Source organism: Hippopotamus amphibius, chromosome 11 (genome assembly GCF_030028045.1).
Source record: "Hippopotamus amphibius kiboko isolate mHipAmp2 chromosome 11, mHipAmp2.hap2, whole genome shotgun sequence".
Lineage (NCBI taxonomy): Eukaryota > Metazoa > Chordata > Mammalia > Artiodactyla > Hippopotamidae > Hippopotamus > Hippopotamus amphibius.
This window is the reverse complement of record NC_080196.1, coordinates 93,833,153-93,851,686: the sequence shown is the minus strand read 5'-3', so window position 1 is coordinate 93,851,686 and position 18,534 is coordinate 93,833,153. Positions and strand designations below refer to the sequence as shown.

Here is an 18,534-nt window from a genome sequence, read left to right as displayed (position 1 = left end):
AACTCAATAATTTCAAACTGACTTTGAGAATAGGGAAAACAATACGGATTTTACAGATGAATCATGCAGTATTGTAACTATAGGAACCAGAGGAAATTTCGCCTCATCTTACCAGGCTTAGGGACAATGAGCTGTGCACTGGACTGGGCATTTCCAGCCTCATTTTCAGCCACACACTGATAAAAGCCTTCATCTGACTTCACCACCCCAAGGATTCGTAGGTTGCTTCCTCCCTAGGGAGAAGACAAAGCAGGTAAGCATTTGAAACAGCAGAAAACTCCAAGGCACAAAATGATCACAAACACATTTTAATCAAACTTCCCAAAAGAAACCAGAAGGGAGGCCAAGAGGGTTCTCAGCCTCACAGATATGTCCTAGGCCACCTGGGAAATGTCACAGATTCCCAAGACTCTGCTGAATCCACGGGCAGCCATTTAACCCAGTTCTGCCATGAAAAGTATACTCTCAGCAATGCACGTGCTCTTCCATATCTAAATGAGCAGTAAACAGAAAGTTCTTTTGTTAGGTATGGATGAAAGAGAGGTTAGTATCAGAAGAAATCTCATTCTTTTCCTTGTTTTGAAAATAGGTTCAGCGGCTGCTGGAGGGAATAAAAAAGCAAAAGGAAACAAAAATACTGATCTTTGCAGCTTCTAAAGGACAAGAACTCTAGGTTAGATATTTTCTGGACATGTTTACCAAGAACAAAAAGTCTGAAAATCCTTTTAAAATTGCATGCCCTTTCAGGGATTTGGAGGGGGGTGTGGTGGATATTTTATCCGCATGTCATTCTTGTTATATGGCCGGAATGTTTCACCTTCAGTAATCCTTAAATTATACAGAGCAACGTTAACTCCTGTTTTATATAAATTGGGCCACCATAGTTTTCAAGGATGGATGATAAAATGATGTGAAATAGCATTTAATTATACTAACTCAGTTTATCTTCGATAGTATAAGAATTAGTTCAGTAAGTGAGACGTGTTAAATCACTTCCACTGAAGTCATTAAGAGATAAATATTACCTCATGGGGAATTCGTAATTGTTTTTAGTGTCTTGTAGTCAATTCTCAGCTGAGGTAAAATTCTTAGATAAAGCTGACTAACTTCTAATTAACAATTTTCATATAAGTTACTATTTGTGCTAAATGTTACATGTGTGACAGACAATGGCTCTCAGATATCTAGAGCTTTTGCGGAAACATTTTTAAGCACAATTTAATGTGAAAAGGGCTCATATCACACATTTTCTTTTTACCTTAAGAAAAGAAATATTTAAATAGGTTGGCTATAATGAGTAATGCTGGGGGAAAGATTATTCAAACTGTAGAAAAAAATTAAATGTTGCATTTTATCATATGTCCTTAAGGGCACTCAACAATTTCCTCTCTATGCAAGTAGCGTATATTTTAGGCATATACAATACATTTCAAGTTGCCCCATGGCAGGTCATTTTTAATTCAGTGATGGGGAAACAGCATTGCATGTAAAGGAACTAATGGATTGACGTGGCATTCAAAAGTTAAATTTTTTTCCTTTCTTACTCCATTCCCAACCAATTAAGTGCAACGAAAAATGAAAAATGGTAAATGGTGATAAACATAATAAAGATATTCTTTATGGATGTACTCCTTCAGAGCCCTTATAGTGTGACGAAATGCATGGATCAAGAGATGATGAAAGTTTCTGAAAGCCGACAGATCATGGAAGAGGGATCCACCAGCAGGAGGCAATATAAAGCCATGGAGAGAGCTTGTGCCTGACTTCCATATAGGGCACTATAATCCCCTTCTGCTGGGAGACCAGGCTTGGAGGACTACTTTTCTTTGACAAGGTCCTGTCTGCATCTCACACATAAGAGGAATGGACTGAAAAACCTCCCTTTTTAGCTGCAAAGTTCTTTGATATTTAAAAAGTGCTTTTCATATTTCTCAGATATTCATATACTTGAATTGAGAACCTCTGATACTGACCTACACCAAAAGGAGAGTTTTCCTAGAGTATTTTCCAATGAGCAAAGCATTCTGCTGGTAGCAGCGAAAACAATAATAATACTGATAGGTATGGATCACTCACTATGTACCAGGACAGCAACTGAGTGCATATACCACTGTTATCCTTGTTACCTCCCTCCAGGACAGAGACAGAGAATACATCTAACCTCATAGGAACTACAAGAACCATCGTTCTTAGTTTCAATTCTTTCCAATGTTCAAAATTACAAAGCATGTGAACTCTGGGTCTTCATATCTTCTCCACCACTGCCACCACCATTGTCACTGTCACCATCACCACTGCCCTTTTCTACTGCTCACGTAGGATCAGCTGGTCCCATCTGGAAGAGTAGCAAAGGAGCAAAGAGTGGCCATCCTAATTACTGAAGTATGACTAACCATATTCATAAGTAGTGCATCTTATTTGAAATTATTATAATGGGTAAAAGTTAAAGAAGAGATTCTTGGATTCATATTGTCTAGAACTAGACTCTAAACTCTGTTTTCCCAAGAACCACCAATGAGAATACTTAGAAAGTATTGTTCTTAGGCCTCCCTTTTTTTTTTCTTTGTTTAAAACCTCATCTGTAAACCAAGGGGGTGGACAGTTTGATGACTCTTTAGCTCAAAAATTCCAAGTCTAAAAAATCATTTGGTTTATTAGAACAATTTTCTTCACACATCATAAAAATTCCCAAGGGGAACTCTGTTCCCAGGAAAGAAAAGCACATGAAAACAGAGTAGACAATGAATGGGATTGTAAAGCAAATATGAAGAAAGATAATTACCACTATCTGAAAATAATCACTAGGAATGACCACATCTCCATTCTTCATCCAATTCACAGTGGGCACAGGCTTCCCAGAGACTGCACACTCAAACTCAATGTCCATGCTTTCATAGGCATAGAGGTTGGACGGGTGATTTAAAAACCATGGTGGAACTGTAAAGATAGAAAAAAAAAAGTGAGTGGGTGGGGATGTGAACTTGCATGCTAACATCTTCTCTAGGTTAGAAACAAATATTGAAAATGTTTATAATTCAAATAATTCCCCTAAGCCCTTAGAGTTTACTTTACAGGAACTACTATAGGGCATAATATACACCCTTACACACACACCAATGCAGTTAAACAGCTGTGTTCTTGTGTTAATGGTGTCTTGCCACAAAGAATGCAAAAAAAAAAAAATGGAAAAAAAATTGCATATAATAAACATTGCGAATAACCAAGTATTTGTATCCAACTGACTTACATAAAGGATACTGGAAAGTCCACAAAGCTATGGCAACTATGCTGATAAAGCAAATAACGGGGAGCTGATATGACTGAGACAACCCAGAGTAGAAGACAAGAAAGCTTAGCGTCTCCGTAATTCTAGAATTTCATTACGATTTAGTTAACGCGATGGACTCATTACCATTGAAACTGGCTGTGGTGACAGGGCACTAAAAGTGACCATCATCTTTACTGTGGACACATTCCTATTCTCCTAGCAATTATCTACTCTAGTGCACTGCTATACCGTATTACTATTTTCTCAGCAGGCTACATGATACACTAATTTAATTTAATGTCTTAATTACCATAATACTAGTTATTCTATGATGGAAATTTGCAACTGAAAGGAAATTACAAATATAATATAACACATCTTTGCTAGCGAATCTCTCAGACTTGGTCCCTCAAAACCCTGCCTAGGAAAGGAACATTTTAAAAAGTGATGTTGCAAGGGATAAATTGGGAGCTGGGATTGACACATGCACACTACTATACATAGAACAGATAACTAATAAGAACCTACTGAATAGCACAGAGAACTCTATTCAATACTCTGTAACAACCTATATGGGAATAGAATCTAAAAAAAGAGTGGATATATGTGTATGTATAACTAACTCACTCTCCTGTACAGCAGAAACTAATACAACATTGTAAATCAACTACATGCCAATAAAAAAAATTTAATAAAAAAAGTGATATTCACCTTCTTCCACTGGGAATCTTACAATGACTTCAAACTTGAATATTTACATTGTCTGAGATCTAGGTTAACTTTACAGGAAGTAGCATTCCTGATCTCCTTTTCACATTGGAAATAAATACACATTTTTCGTAGACATTTTTAAAGATATATTCTTTTCTTTGTTGTTATTATACTCAGTGGATAAGGTGTGCTAATTTTTGATACTTTGAGTAACCCACATACTTTGCTCTTACCAACCACTATCAGCAAAACTTCCCCTGAAGTCAAAGTGAATTTGCAATCTTTGATGGTCACTGCCTTCTAGAGAAATCGAAGAGCTAGTGGAAGGCACCCAGGACTCAAGTCCTAGTTTTTCTATTGAATGATCTTGGATATTTCTCCTCTCCCTCTCCTCTCTCTCTCCGCCCCTCCCTCCCTCCCTTTCCCTGTCTTATTTTCCTGTTTTTAACTAAATATTTGGGCCTCTAGTACCAAACAACTTTTAAATTCTTTAATCTTTCACAGGGGCAAGTTGGTTTAGATGACTCGGCTGGGATGCATTAATATTCACATACGAACGATATGAAAAAAATGTGTCTGGGAGCCTTCCTGCAGAGAATGTGTTGCCATTGTTATAGCGCTAAAATTAATTATTTATCATTAGTAATAATATTAGACTTTATTCTTTCACCAAATTCATTGAGAATGAAGCAACATCAGAAATATTTCTTGAGTGCCTCTGAGCATATACATTTATTGTCTCGTTTGTATCCTGTTGTCAATTTTATCTCAGATTTTGATCAAGCATTTATTTACCAGCCAATAGCCAATATTTATTGTGAACTGATTGAACAATTTATTAGCCTAAGCACTTTATATTTATTATTTGCACCACAACGCTTTGAAGCAGGCTCTATTATTCCCATTCTAGAAATGAAGAGTCTGGTGTGTAAGAAAATTCTTCAAACCACACAAACAAGCTGACTCTTCTGCCTACATTCTGAACTATTTGTAATTGTTCTACAACTGGGAAATTCCAATGGAAAATTATTTTGCCATCAAAAAATTCTGATGGAAGGAGAACTCACAAATATTCCCAAAGCCTCAGTGATAATAGAAATTAAGCAATTAGGGCTGTTAAAAAAATAATATCACATTGTCTATTCCGCCTCTCTCTTTAAGTCTGTCTTTCCTGGTGCCAAGAACACTGCCTGAGTCTGCTAAGCCCTGGTGTTCATCAATTTCCTGGAATCATCTGTGTCCACATCAGAGTTTTCAGAATTTGGATGACTTCCATCAGTGGATCTTGAAATTAACTTATGGGGTTGAGACTAAACTTTAAATACATATGTATACAAATAATGTAAATATACATAAACATATACATATATAATGCATAAACATATACATATATATGTATATATACATATATATATGGAGAGAGAGAGAGAGAAAGAAAGAGATTTGGTATTCTCTTCTCCTGCTTTCCTTTTCTATACCCTTAATCCTTCCTATTCCTATGCTACTCCTCTCTCTCTCTCTTTCTCTTTTCTTTTGATGAGCAGACTAGGATCTATTCATCCCATTTTAGGATTGCTTCCTAGAATTTAGGGCCTAGGTATACTTTTCACTGCTCTGGGGTATTAGATTCTCAACACAAATATAAACTGGGACTACTGTGTGAATATTACTTATTAATGTTGTGGACATGTTTCTTTAGCATTTTTCTTATCATGAATCCCTGCCTGGAACTACAGTCCTCAGATGATACCATTTCTATGCACTCCTTAAGAGGCAACTCAAACACTCCCTCTTCCGTGAAATTTTGTTTTTCATGAAGCCGATGATGGATTTTCCTGCCTCTTGCACTGCTCTCATTCTGTGTTCAATTTTTATATCACTTATTATTGTTAGACATCTTTCATCTACATCATTTATTTACTAACCAGACTATGAAGATGGGACCTGAAGCATATGCTTTTTCTTTTATTTCACTTTGAATATTAACATAGTTCTTCCTTTCCACTCTCATGGAAGGAATAATTCACTACTTTAAACCATTTGGTAGGCAGCAATTTCTTAATGACTAACATAAATGAAGTGCCATGAATTTTCAAGTTTATCAAATTGTTCCATTCACACAATTTTAGTCCATTTCAGAGAACTGCTTAACATACACATATGATGCTACAGCAATTTCAGGCAAGATATTGATTTTGTTATATTTTCCTTCTTCAGATAGAATAAAATCCATGACCAGAAATAAATTAGCTACATTTTCATCAGATCTTGGTTCCTCAGGATCTTCTTAAGTACTTAGGAGTACATATATAGAGAATTTTTATAACTTAGGGGTTGAGGGAAGAATAAATAGTGACTACAATAGAAAGATGGAAAAAATATAATTCTTTTCTTGAAAGTGCTATCGTATTTAGAAATGACTAAAAGATAAGAAATCTCTCTGAACTGCAGTCATTAGAACTGTACAATTAAAACTTAAATTTGAGTAAGTCTTCTCTAAATTAATTATTTTTTAAAATACATTTCTACACTATGACTAATTATTGGAATTCTGTAGAGTAAAATTTATTTTGTATTTTCACCCCCAAGCCAAGTCATCACCAACAACCTAAATAGTATTAAGGGTTTTATTTCACATAAAAGATGCCTCACAAGTATTTTTAGTAACATTTAGCTATTCTTTTGCAGTTATTTAGGTACAAATAAATGTGGGTCAATTCTAAAATACTGCTCTAGGACACATAAGTAATACTCTCTGTATTACCTTGACATTGAGAAGATTCTATACATCCTAAAAATTTACTGCAGCTCTTTGAAACTGCAAAAATGAAACTTTAAAGGAATGCAGATGGTTTAAGTAAACAGGCAGCACACACCACTGGTAAACAAAAAACAAGGATCAAGGAAAAAAACAGATTAGTGAGCTTTTATTAGGAAGATGACAGAAACTACCATGAGGCTTGATGGACTACATTTTTACCCTGAGAACACTGGAAAGCCAGCTAGTGTTCCTAGAGTGAAACACTTCTATCTCTCCAGGCCCTTTGGAGTTAATTTGTTGTTGAAATAATGGACATAAACCCTTTAGTCTTCTATTAAATGCAAATACCTGAAGATTCTGACCACATCAAAAAATCTAAAATATGTTTGCTGCCAAATTGGGTTAACTCAATATCCAAAATACATGAGTTCTTTCAAGTATAGTCTTACAATGGCATCAACAGATAATTTCACTTTAAGGAGCCATAGTTTGATATGCAATCATGTTCAGATGACTACAAAGGAAGCCATCTGGTGTTGAACGTAGGTTTAGAGATAACATATCACAGGAGGCAAATTTTTTTTAATCATTTCAGGCTTTAACAGTACCTCAACAAAATCCTAGTTTTATGGAATAATGTTTCTAACGGACATTCAATTTATGTATTAGAAATAGCACTTTCATCCCATAGTTTCAATTCTTCCTGCACCAACTTCTGTTGCCGAAGTAACTTTCTTTTAGCTAACTTGATCTTTAAATGCATAATCCTCCTTCTTTATTTAACAAGGAGCTGTGTGATATATTTCTGCCCAATCCAACACTTCTCTCCAGGCCCTTTCCTATGTGACAAGTAACTTGAAATCTGCTGAATATTTCTAGTTTGTTCCTTCCTACCTATACATCTGTCCTCCCCCATAGGACTGGGTGCTGAGATTTGCACTTCCTTCTCTATTTAAGTTGTCTCTCACACATACATGTCTGTACTCTCTTAAAAAATTTAGGTTGGAGTAAGTTGGGTTCTAGCCTTAATTGACTAGAATGTATTCCACATTGGAAATAAGATCACATTTGCGCTGAGTATCAAGCAGTATCAGCAGTATTTCGTCTTGTGTAACTGAAAACCACAACCACAGAAAGACAGAGAAAATGAAAAAGCAGAGGACTTTGTACCAGATGAAGGGACAGGATAAAACCCCAGAAAAACAACTAAATGAAGAGGAGATAGGCACCCTTCCAGAAAAAGAATTCAGAATAATGATGGTGAAGATGATCCAGGACTTTGAAAAAAGACTGGATGCAAAGATTAAAAAGTTTACCAAAGACCTAGAAGAATTAAAGAACAAACAAACAGAGATATGCAACACAATAACTGAAATGAAAAATACACTAGAAGGAACCAATAGCAGATTAACTGAGGCAGAAGGGTGAATAAGTAACCTGGAAGACAGAATGGTGATCATCGCTGATGCAGAATAGAATATGGAAAAAAGAATGAAAAGAACTGAAGACAGCCTAAGATACCTCTGGCACAATGTTAAACGCGCCAACATTCACATTATAGGGGTCCCAGAAGGAGAAGAGAGAGAGAAAGGACCTGAGAAAATATTGGAAGAGAATATAGTTGAAAACTTCATTAACATGGGAAAGGAAATGGCTACCCAAGTCCAGGAAGCGCAGAGTCCCAAGCAGGATAAACCCAAGGAGAAACACGCCAAGGCATATAGTAGTCAAATGGACAAAAATTAAAGACAGAGAAATGTTATTAAAAGCAACAAGGGAAAAACGACAAATAACATACAAGGGAACTCCCATGAGAGTAACAGCTGATTTCTCAGCAGAAACTCTGCAAGCCAGAAGGGAGTGGCACGATATATTTCAAGTGATGAAAGGGAAGAACCTACAACCAAGAATACTCTACCCAGCAAGGATCTCATTCAGATTCGATGGAGAAATCAAAAGCTTTACAGACAAGCAACAGCTAAGCGAATTCAGCACCACCAAACCAGCCCTACAACAAATGCTCAAGGAACTTCTCTAAGCAGGAAACATAAGAGAAGAAAAGGACCTACAGAAACAACAATAAAACAATTAAGAAAATGGTAATAGGAACATACATATCAATAATTATCTTGAACGTAAATGGACGAAATGCACCAACCAAAAGACCCAGACTGGCTGAATGGATACAAAAACAAGACCCATATATATGCTGTCTACAAGAGACCCACTTCGGACCTAGGGAAACATACAGACTGAAAGTGAGGGGATGGAAAAAGATATTCCATGCAAATGGAAATCAAAAGAAAGCTGGAGTAGCAATAGTCACATCAGATAAAATAGACTTTAAAATAAAAAATGTTACAAGAGACAAGAAAGGACATTACATAAGATCAAGGGATCAATCCAAGAAGAGACGACAACAATTATACATATATATGCACCCAATATAAGAGCACCTCAATACACAAGGCAAATGGTAACAACTATGAAAGAGGAAATGCAAGGCAGAAATAGAGACACAGATGTAGAGAACAAACACATGGACACCAAGTTGGGAAAGCGGGGAGGGTTGGGGGGGGGGATGAATTGGGAGATTGGGATACCAAATTGTACACTCTAAATATATGCTATTTATTGTCTGTTAACTGTATCTCAATAAAAGTTCTTTAAAAAAATCACATTTGCGTTTTGTTCTAATTACTAATATTGAGTGGGGCTCCCACTGTTCTAGAAAAATGAGTATTAAGCTATGGATTTTATTCTTAGCATTTTCAATTCAAAAAAATGTTTCAATTTCTGAGGGTGGGAGGTGTTTGGGTCCTCTTAACAACTGCCAGGATGTATGTTACCTTTTTTCCTGACGTGTACAAGCCCAAGTGGTATATTTAATTATATATATATTTTTTCTCAAGCAGAAGTAAATTTATCATTATTGAAAATTACATTTCAGGGACTTCTCTGGTGGTGCAGTAGTTAAGAATCTGCCTGCCAATGCAGGGGACATGGGTTCCCTCCCTAGTTTGGGAAGATCCTACATGCCGTGGCACAACTAAGCCTGTGTGCCACAACTACTGAGCCTGCACTCTAGAGCCTGTGAGCCACAACTACTGAAGCCTGCATGCCTAGAGCCAGTGCTCCACAATAAGAGAAGCCACCACAATGAGAAGCCTGTGCACTGCAAAAATCGTGTAAGCCCCCACTCCCTGCAACTAGAGGAGGCCTGCGCACAGCAACGAAGACTCAACGCAGCCAAAGATAAATAAATAAAAATAAATAAATTTTAAAAAAGAATTAAAAAAAGAAAACTACATTTCAGAAAAGCAGGTGAAGCAACAACAATTCATCCCATTGTGGAATCCATCTGGATGTAAATTGACTAAGCTCTTAATTTCTTAAGGACAGGGGCAGCCTTACCTCTCTTTCTGTCCCCAAGACCAAACATGGGATGGGTGCTAATAAATATTTATTAGATAAACAGGCATGGGTGTGGTTTAGTCTTCACAGGCCAATGCTTTGGTATTGCCACTTTCTGGTTGCAAATACATAATAGCAATGAAAAAGCTAGATGAGGAACAACATGTAAGAATAAGGATACGCTTTTTTTTCTAAAGTCAATGCCAATGACAACAATGGAATATGAGAAGCATCAAACTATAAGCTATTCTGCTATAGCTGGCAAAGAGGATATTTTAATCATCTTAGGGAAATAAAAATTGAGACTTTGAATTTTATCTTCTACCCCATCAATACTCCTTATTGTGAGCACCACATGCTGAAAATTTGTGCTTCTATCTAAAAATTCTAGTCTGTGTGCTGTGGGGATGCAGAACATCTGATCTTCAACCTCTACTTTAGAGTTGTGTGTTTGTTTTTGTTTGTTTTAATATGCGTTTGGAAACTATTTTAGATCTCTTCTCATAATTTTCTTTATCCAGACAAATAACCCCATTACCCTTTCTCAGTTTCAGCTGTTTCTGTAGTCAGGGCTGCTTTTCTCTAAATCCAGACCGAGCTTTCCATTTCTCTCTTTAATTGTCGAGCTTAAGACCATACTGGGAGAATGATGTTGTAAGGCTCAAACCAGTGATAAAAATGATAGGAGGATTATTCTTAAGGTTCTAATTCTATATGCCTACTTACGTTATCACCATGTCTTTGGAAACGATTTGTGTGCTATCAATGTCCTTCAGGAGCTATTGGCAACTCTCCAACCATTAAGTTTATGTGTGTGTAAGTATATATGCATATGTATATATAAAGACACACATATGAAATACATTTACGTCTATATATTTATATACATATCTGTGTCCCTACATATTTCTATGTAAACTATAAAATCACATAGAATATCTATATTTAAAATGGTATGTATACACAAAGACACAAAATTATACATCCATACATATACAATTTATAAACATCTTTCTTGTCCAATTTTCAACTTTAGCTGGGAAGAAAATGACAACATTTTAAGAAAAACAAGATAGAAATATTAACTCACATGGGTTGTGTGATGGTGAAAATAATAAATACTTAGAATAAGTCATCAAGTTCCTAACATTGTATAATGACCGAAATTTAAGAGCTATTATTTTTCCCTCAGTCAAATGTTTCCTAGAATGCCCTCTTGGTACTTGAGAGTAAAAGATGTGGATATTCGACTAGAAAAAAAATGTTTCTGTCATGCATGAGAGCAATTTCTGTGTATCTCAAAATGGGCATTGAAGAGCTACAGTAAATTACAGTAGAAACTTTGTTTTTCGAGTTTTTGTTAGTGGTACATATTTTATGAGGGAATCTTCCAGCACAAACATTTAACTGAGACGTTGGTGAATTCTAACACACAACTAATTTCCCTCCCCTGATACCTAATGAAATAAAAAGTCCCAGCACACGTATGCACGTGTGCACACACGTGCGAACACACACACACACACACACACACACACACACATACACACCAACCACAGCAACCAAACGAAAGAAAGCAACCAATTGCAAAAAAAAAAAATCAAAATCAAAATAGATGTTTCTGGAAAGAGGAGAAAGGCAGAGCAGGATTTAGTTCCTTATCTGTCCTTAAACCCTGGAAACTGCCCCAGACCTTGTGGAAAAGCCTACGAATTCTCAGTAATACCTCCAAAACTGAATCAATGCAAACCCTATGGAGAGTCTTAGGTTTTTCCTTCCTTTTCTGATTGAGGAGAAGCTGCAGTGGCCGTAAACCTAAGGACCAGCCCCTCCCCTATGCAAGGGAATAGGAGGCAGACCCAGCCAAGGATGCTGGGTGCTCTCAAAGAGGCTGAATGTTGCTTCAGCTGAACTCACTCCCTGACCATTCCTGCTGGTTATTAAATAATTAATAAAACCTGAAATATCCACCACTTCAAACTGGAACCCAAGGGGTCTCAGGCAGGATGGTAAATAAGTCTAGAAGTAACTTCTGCTATAATAGAACAAATAGTGTCTGGACAGAGTCATCCACACATGAGCAAGATAAATAACACATATGGGAAATATGGAAATATATTATCGGTAACAATAATGAGAGAGAGAGAGAGAGAGAGAGAGTGGGGCAGGGAGGGAAAAGTGGGTGTAGGGAGGAAGAGAGAAAAACAAAAGACTCAACCCAGAAGAAAATGTAAGGGTAGAAACAGAAATAAATTTCTTAGGTTGTTTCACACAATGGATTTACTTATTATGAAAATAAATTCAACAACACTAGAGGTCAAAGACTAGATGAAAAACAACAGAATGAAATGAAAGGGGAGGTAGCAGACCTAAGGAAACAAATCAAAGAGCAAAACAACATCATTAGAGAGCCAATACATAAATTAGAAAGTACAAGTAACATAATAGACACCACTAAAAACCAAATTACCGACATGCTGGAGACTTGAGATAACCGCAGTGAATGTAGATGAAAGAGGCAAAGGGACTAAAGTAATTAGGAAAAGCTTGTATAGAAAGAGGCCAAGCAAAGATGATTTAATATTGAGATAACTGGCATCCTGATGTAGCAAGCCCACAAATGGAACAGAAGATATATTCAAAGATAATAGGAAATTTTCCCTGAAAAATAAATCTGAATTTTTAGATTGAAAAACTATACCATTTTCCTGGGAAAATGAATTCATAATTCTCAATAGTAAGACATATCTTATTTGAGATATTGAATCTGAGGGATAATTATTTGAACATCCAGGCAGAAAAGTCAAATTCAAAACACATCTATAAGGAGTGAGGAGTGAGGGGGAATCGGATTCCCATATAGCAATACAAATGTCAGAAGATAAGGAAGGAATATTATCTAAGAATATTATACATAGTTTTTTATATACAAAGCCATAGTCTCAATTATGAAAGTGCTCAGAAAATATAGCATTTTCTAAAAGTCTGACAACAAAATCCAGGCAATTAAAAAGAGTGCCATCAAAATGAAAAGATAGGCATTTTGATAAAAGGACTGGTGATGAATTCGATCTACTCTATAAAAGTAAACGCAGCGGAAATAATGTTTACTGAAGATATCAATTGTCATAAACCTGAAAAGGACACAACTAATAGCATAATTACCAAAATCAGAAGGTGGGAAGATGAAAGGATGGATGAGATCACTAATCCCTCATGCTAATCTCTAGATTTTTTTTTAAATTTTATTTTATATTGCAGTATAGTTGATTTACAACATTGTGTTAGTTTCAGGTGTATAGCAAAGTGATTCAGTTATATATATACATACATCTATTCTTTTTCAGATCCCTTTCCCATATAGGTGATTACAGAGTATTGAGTAGAGCTCCCTGTGCTATACAGTAGGTCCTTGTTGATTATCATTTTTACATATAGTAGTGTGTATATATTAATCCCAAACTCCTAATTTATCCCCTCCCTTTCCTCTTTGGTAACCATAAGTTTTTTTTTCTAAGTCTGTGAGTCTGTTTCTGTTTTGTAAATAAGTTCGTTTGTATCCTTTAGATGCCACATATAAGTGAAATCATATGATATTTGTCTAGATGTTATCTTTCATAGCAGGAATTTAATCAATTATGCCTTTAAATAAAACATGAACTATAAAAAACAGTATCTATAGCTGCAACACATTGTTATAAACATATGTCTACTTAACCATCCAACTATCAATGTACATAGAAGGATGTATGGAATACTGAGATTGGGGATGATTTTTAATTCACATAGGTTATCTTCGCAAAATAACAGTGATTTTTCAAAAGCAATTTACAAAAGATTCTAGAAGCAAATATTCTAAGATGTACAGTGATTATGGAAGTATGGTTATATCTTCTTTATTTTGTATTTTTAAACATGCAATCATTAAAAAAGATATTCATTAAAAATATGCTTTCTGGGAAGGCTCACTTTAAATAATAGAACCGACTGGAAATTCAAGAGCTTGTATAAATAGTACATATGATATAAATAGCAGGTAAATATATTTATCTTTATTTTCTTTTTCTTTTATCCTATTTCTCCACCGGGTCTTGGAAGAACTTCAGAGAAACTCTTGTTGCTGGTGACGAGAGTACATGAACCCTCAAGGGAAATCATACGGAGGTAAGAGCAATACCAGGTTTCCTACATCAAATTCGGTGAAGGGAAAATATATAAAGGATGATCCGGGGAAAACCACTGTATGAGAAAAAGGGAATCAGGAACTGTGACTCCTGGTTCTGGCTCTACTATAGGTCAGATTATGGGCACTGAACAAGGAAGTGAACTTATCTTGACTTCAGTTTCTTACTTGGAAAACTTAGAAGGTTAAATTGGAATCCAAACATTCAAATTCTTTGGAATCTCTCCCTGTGTTGCTGGGGAGGGGATGGTGGTGATGTCGTTCTCCAGCTCTTCAATACCTCCAAGGAAAATAATGCTGAGACAGGCTGAGACCTGGGAGCCTTTGCTGCAGGTGCTTGCACCTGGACAAATGTATCCTCAAGCAGCAAAATACAAAGAAACTATAAGGGACTAAAAATAACTGCATGAGTGTGCAGTTTGGGCAAATTATGGACAATAAGATACAAAAAGACCAAAAAACCCAACTGCCACTTCTGAAGAGCCAGGAGCAAAGAAAGGGTATCAGGAGCAAAAGCAGGGTACTACACATGCCCCCCGAACACAACACCACCAAAGGAGTGCGTAAACCACCTAAGCCACTCCTCTGACTCAACCCCTGGACATACCCATACCCTTACCCCATATAAGGAACCAGCTCCCCACTACCTTGGGAAGTGAGCAAAGGAAACTGTTACTTGTTCTCATTCCCCCTGCTGCAGCAGGGGCTCCAATAAAGCCCTGCCTGAATGTCTTGTCTGGCCTCTTATCAATTTCTACTGATTAAAGAATGCCAAGAATCCTGATTGGTATCAATGCCATTGTATATACTGAGCTTCTGTATTAACTTAAAGCTTCATGAAAACATTCTCTGCTGCTAAAACAAAGAAAATAAATGATCTCCAAGCTTTTCCACCCCCAGCTTTAAAATTCTTGGGATTCTAACCTGCTAGTATATTTGGCTAGTCCAGGATTGTACAACATGAACAGTTTACATCAAGTTGATTTAGAAAAGAAAAAACAGGGAAAATAAAATGATCAGTTTACTCTTTATTCTGCCACTAAAATAATATTTGGATAGCTTGTTAATACAGTGTTTAAAATGATAAATACCAACTTAAGGGCCTCATAAAAATCACAGATAGGGACTCAAAGGCAGGTCAAGGGTAATTAGTTCAATAACTTGTTGCAAAATGACACTATTCCTTTCATTCTAACACTTACCTATGGCTTACTTTTAAGATTACTTGATGAAAGAGTACTTCCAGCATTGATTACCTTCCAATTTTGAGACTTTATCTGCCTTTTTCATTCCTACATTTTGGCCTCAAGAGACCTGAGCTATCTCCCTGTAGATAAGACCAAGCTCCATGGTAATTTCACTGCTTTACAAACACGGATTTCAGAAACCATGAGGAAAGTGTGTGTGTGTGTGTGTGTGTGTGTGTGTGTGTGTGTGTGTGTGTGTGTGTGTGTGTGCGTGTGTGTGTGTGTGTGTGCGTGCGCGCGCGCATGAGCATGTGTGTGTGTGTGTATGTTAGGATTTATAAAATCTCACCACATAGACAACCCATTTATAAACTTGAATGACTTCTTGCATAGTAAATGAAAATGGTCTTTTTAAGCATTTTGCCTGATATCTGAAAACCAAAAAGGAGTGCTTATAAAATGTGTGCATTATTCATAGTGGTAAATTGGATTAAAAAATTCAGAACTCAAAGTCCATTTTAGTTAGGAAAAATTGGTAACAAATTTTAAAATGTAGTGTATTAAGGGCAAGTGATAAAAGCATGCATTATATTAAAAACAGCAAATCTACTACAGAAGTTTAACAGAAGTCTAACAGAAGTTTAACAGAAGTTTACATCAAAAGAGATCTAGGAATTTTTTTTTTGACTGCTAAGGATTGCAATTTTATTTTTATTTTTTGTAACTGGAACTACATTTAAAAATTAGTACATAAGACAATAAAACCCAAATCATTTGCTGTATATAAAACCGAGGACCACCAGTCCTGGGAGAGTAGTTGTTCAAAAAATGTCTTCTGGCTCTAGGTTTGAGACCAGTAGGAAGAAGAATTTCTTCCTGATTCCAGTGATTATCCTGGCACTTCTTTAAAATTCCATTATTAAGAGCTGCCCCTGCTCTTACACTTAGAGGACCCTGAATATCACAAACAAATATATATATATGCATGTGTGTGTGTGTACACCTGTGCGTATTGCTACCTTTATCACTTGGGGTCTGGCAATCAGCACTGGTAGGGAAGAGTGTGTAATCCTAAACTTCCTCTCCTGTGAATAACACTCTTCAAACCTCAGGGAGGTGCTTCTTCGTTTCCTCTCCTATAACTCACTAAATACGACAGTCAAAATGTAAGGCTAACTCAGAAGTGCTGTGTTCTTGCATTTCTGCCCCCACATTTCATAGTGAAATCTTCTTACACCCAAAGGATCTTTGGGAAATGGCTGGAAAGAAAAGCTCAAGGAAATATGTTATGTAATACTTCAAACTTTACAGATTCCCTTCTATTTCTTCTCATTTGCAGAAGTATCTGTACAGTTTAACATATGACTCATCAGTTAAAAGCAAACTGGTTAGAATCCATTGATTCAATCCATCGATTTAATCCATTGATTCTGATAAAAAAAATACATATGTGCTTTTCAGAAGCTTCTAAAAAATACTTGGCAGATCTTCATACTTATCATTCATATGTATCTAATGTTTGTTCTTGTATATACGTTTAATTCCTGTTCATGTGCCAAATGAAAGCAGTCACATAAACGAACACAAGTCTGTACTTTGTGACTAATCATGCCTACATCTATACACCTCAAGCATCTATATTCTATGGCCATATATATGCCTTTGTATCCTGTTATACCCACTGACATGCCTATAACAAAAGCGTAACCTGCAATGTGAACATTCTTTCTGTTTCATGTGCGTAAAGCTGATACAAGATTTATGCATTGTAAAAAGAAAAATAAATCCGCCAAGTTACAAGTCAAGTCACAAATTAGATAAGATGGAGCCAGTTTTTGTTTGTTTTTGCTTTTAAAATAAACCTGAACTTCAAGTAGAATAGAAGTGTAGTCTGGGAGTACTTTGAGGATAGAGTTCTGCTTAATTACTTTTTACTATACATCCTAAAATACAATGAATGCTGAATAAATGCTGATTTGATAGACTGACTGATTAACAGGATATATAAAGGATCTAGATCTAGTCCATCCCTTATATTTTGCAGATAAGGAAAATGAGGGTAAATGACATGTCTGTGGCATCACAGAGCTCATAGATATCAAAGGTAATATCAGAACCCAAGTTTCCTAAATTCTAATGGTCTTTCCTTCTTTCCAAACTACATTAAATATATATATATATATATATATATATATATATATACACACACACATCAAGTAAGTTGTCAAAGTATTTTAATGGCCTATACAATCACTTCATGATTCCTGAACAGGAAAAATGTTCATTTTTCCTTTTTTCTCGACTAAGTGACTATCTTGCTTTTGCCCTATATAACAAGCAAACATAAAAGGCAAAATGATATTAACTCCAAAATTCTCCTCTGTCATGTTCTGAAGATGCTTCCCAGCAATCTTACTTATTGTTGTGTCTATATATGGTTCTTCTCAAATGCAATTCTTCTTTGTTAATTTTTCAAGACATCGTGATATAAATAGGCAAGAACAATAAGACTAAACTCTTTATGAAACCTGTTTGGAGCGGTCAGTGCCATTACCTATTCTGTTCAGGGACATTTCAGGGTTTGTAGGCAGTTCAAGTTTGCCCTGCCTTCAGCTGGGTGATCCCAGGCATAGTAGCAGCTCTGTGATGGAGAGCTTAAATGGCATCACAGGATAGTGAGTAAATGGGGGTGGCCTGGAGAAATAGCAGGGGTAAATCCTTATCCATCCAAGTAATTAATAGTTTACTAGAATTTGGTAGTGTAAAAGCATCTGATTTAGAGCTAAATCAGAATAATGAAACTGTTAAGGCATATATTTTGGAAATAAACCATCTAAAATACAACTTTGCTATTCAGTGCTATAACATACTTCTCTAAAGGAAAGTCAGCATGAAACTTGACAAGTTAGGTCGATCACTTTCAAAATCCCCCTTTGGCACAGAAAAGTCATAAAATGATCTGAAGTTTTTAGACCAGTCACAAAGAGAATGTCATTGGTTGTGCTAATAA

General features: G+C 36.1%; 1 protein-coding gene across 1 annotated transcript in view; it reads right to left on the bottom strand.

Annotated features, from left to right (window-relative positions):
- DCC (DCC netrin 1 receptor) overlaps positions 1-18,534 on the bottom strand; it is a 798,936-nt gene that overhangs the window by 465,075 nt on the left and 315,327 nt on the right. The window contains exons 7-8 of the mRNA XM_057698213.1: positions 2,783-2,937; positions 113-233 (exon numbers count right to left, since the gene is read on the bottom strand). Of these exons, the coding sequence (XP_057554196.1) occupies positions 113-233; positions 2,783-2,937 (276 nt within the window). The remainder of the gene's footprint in view (positions 1-112; positions 234-2,782; positions 2,938-18,534) is intronic.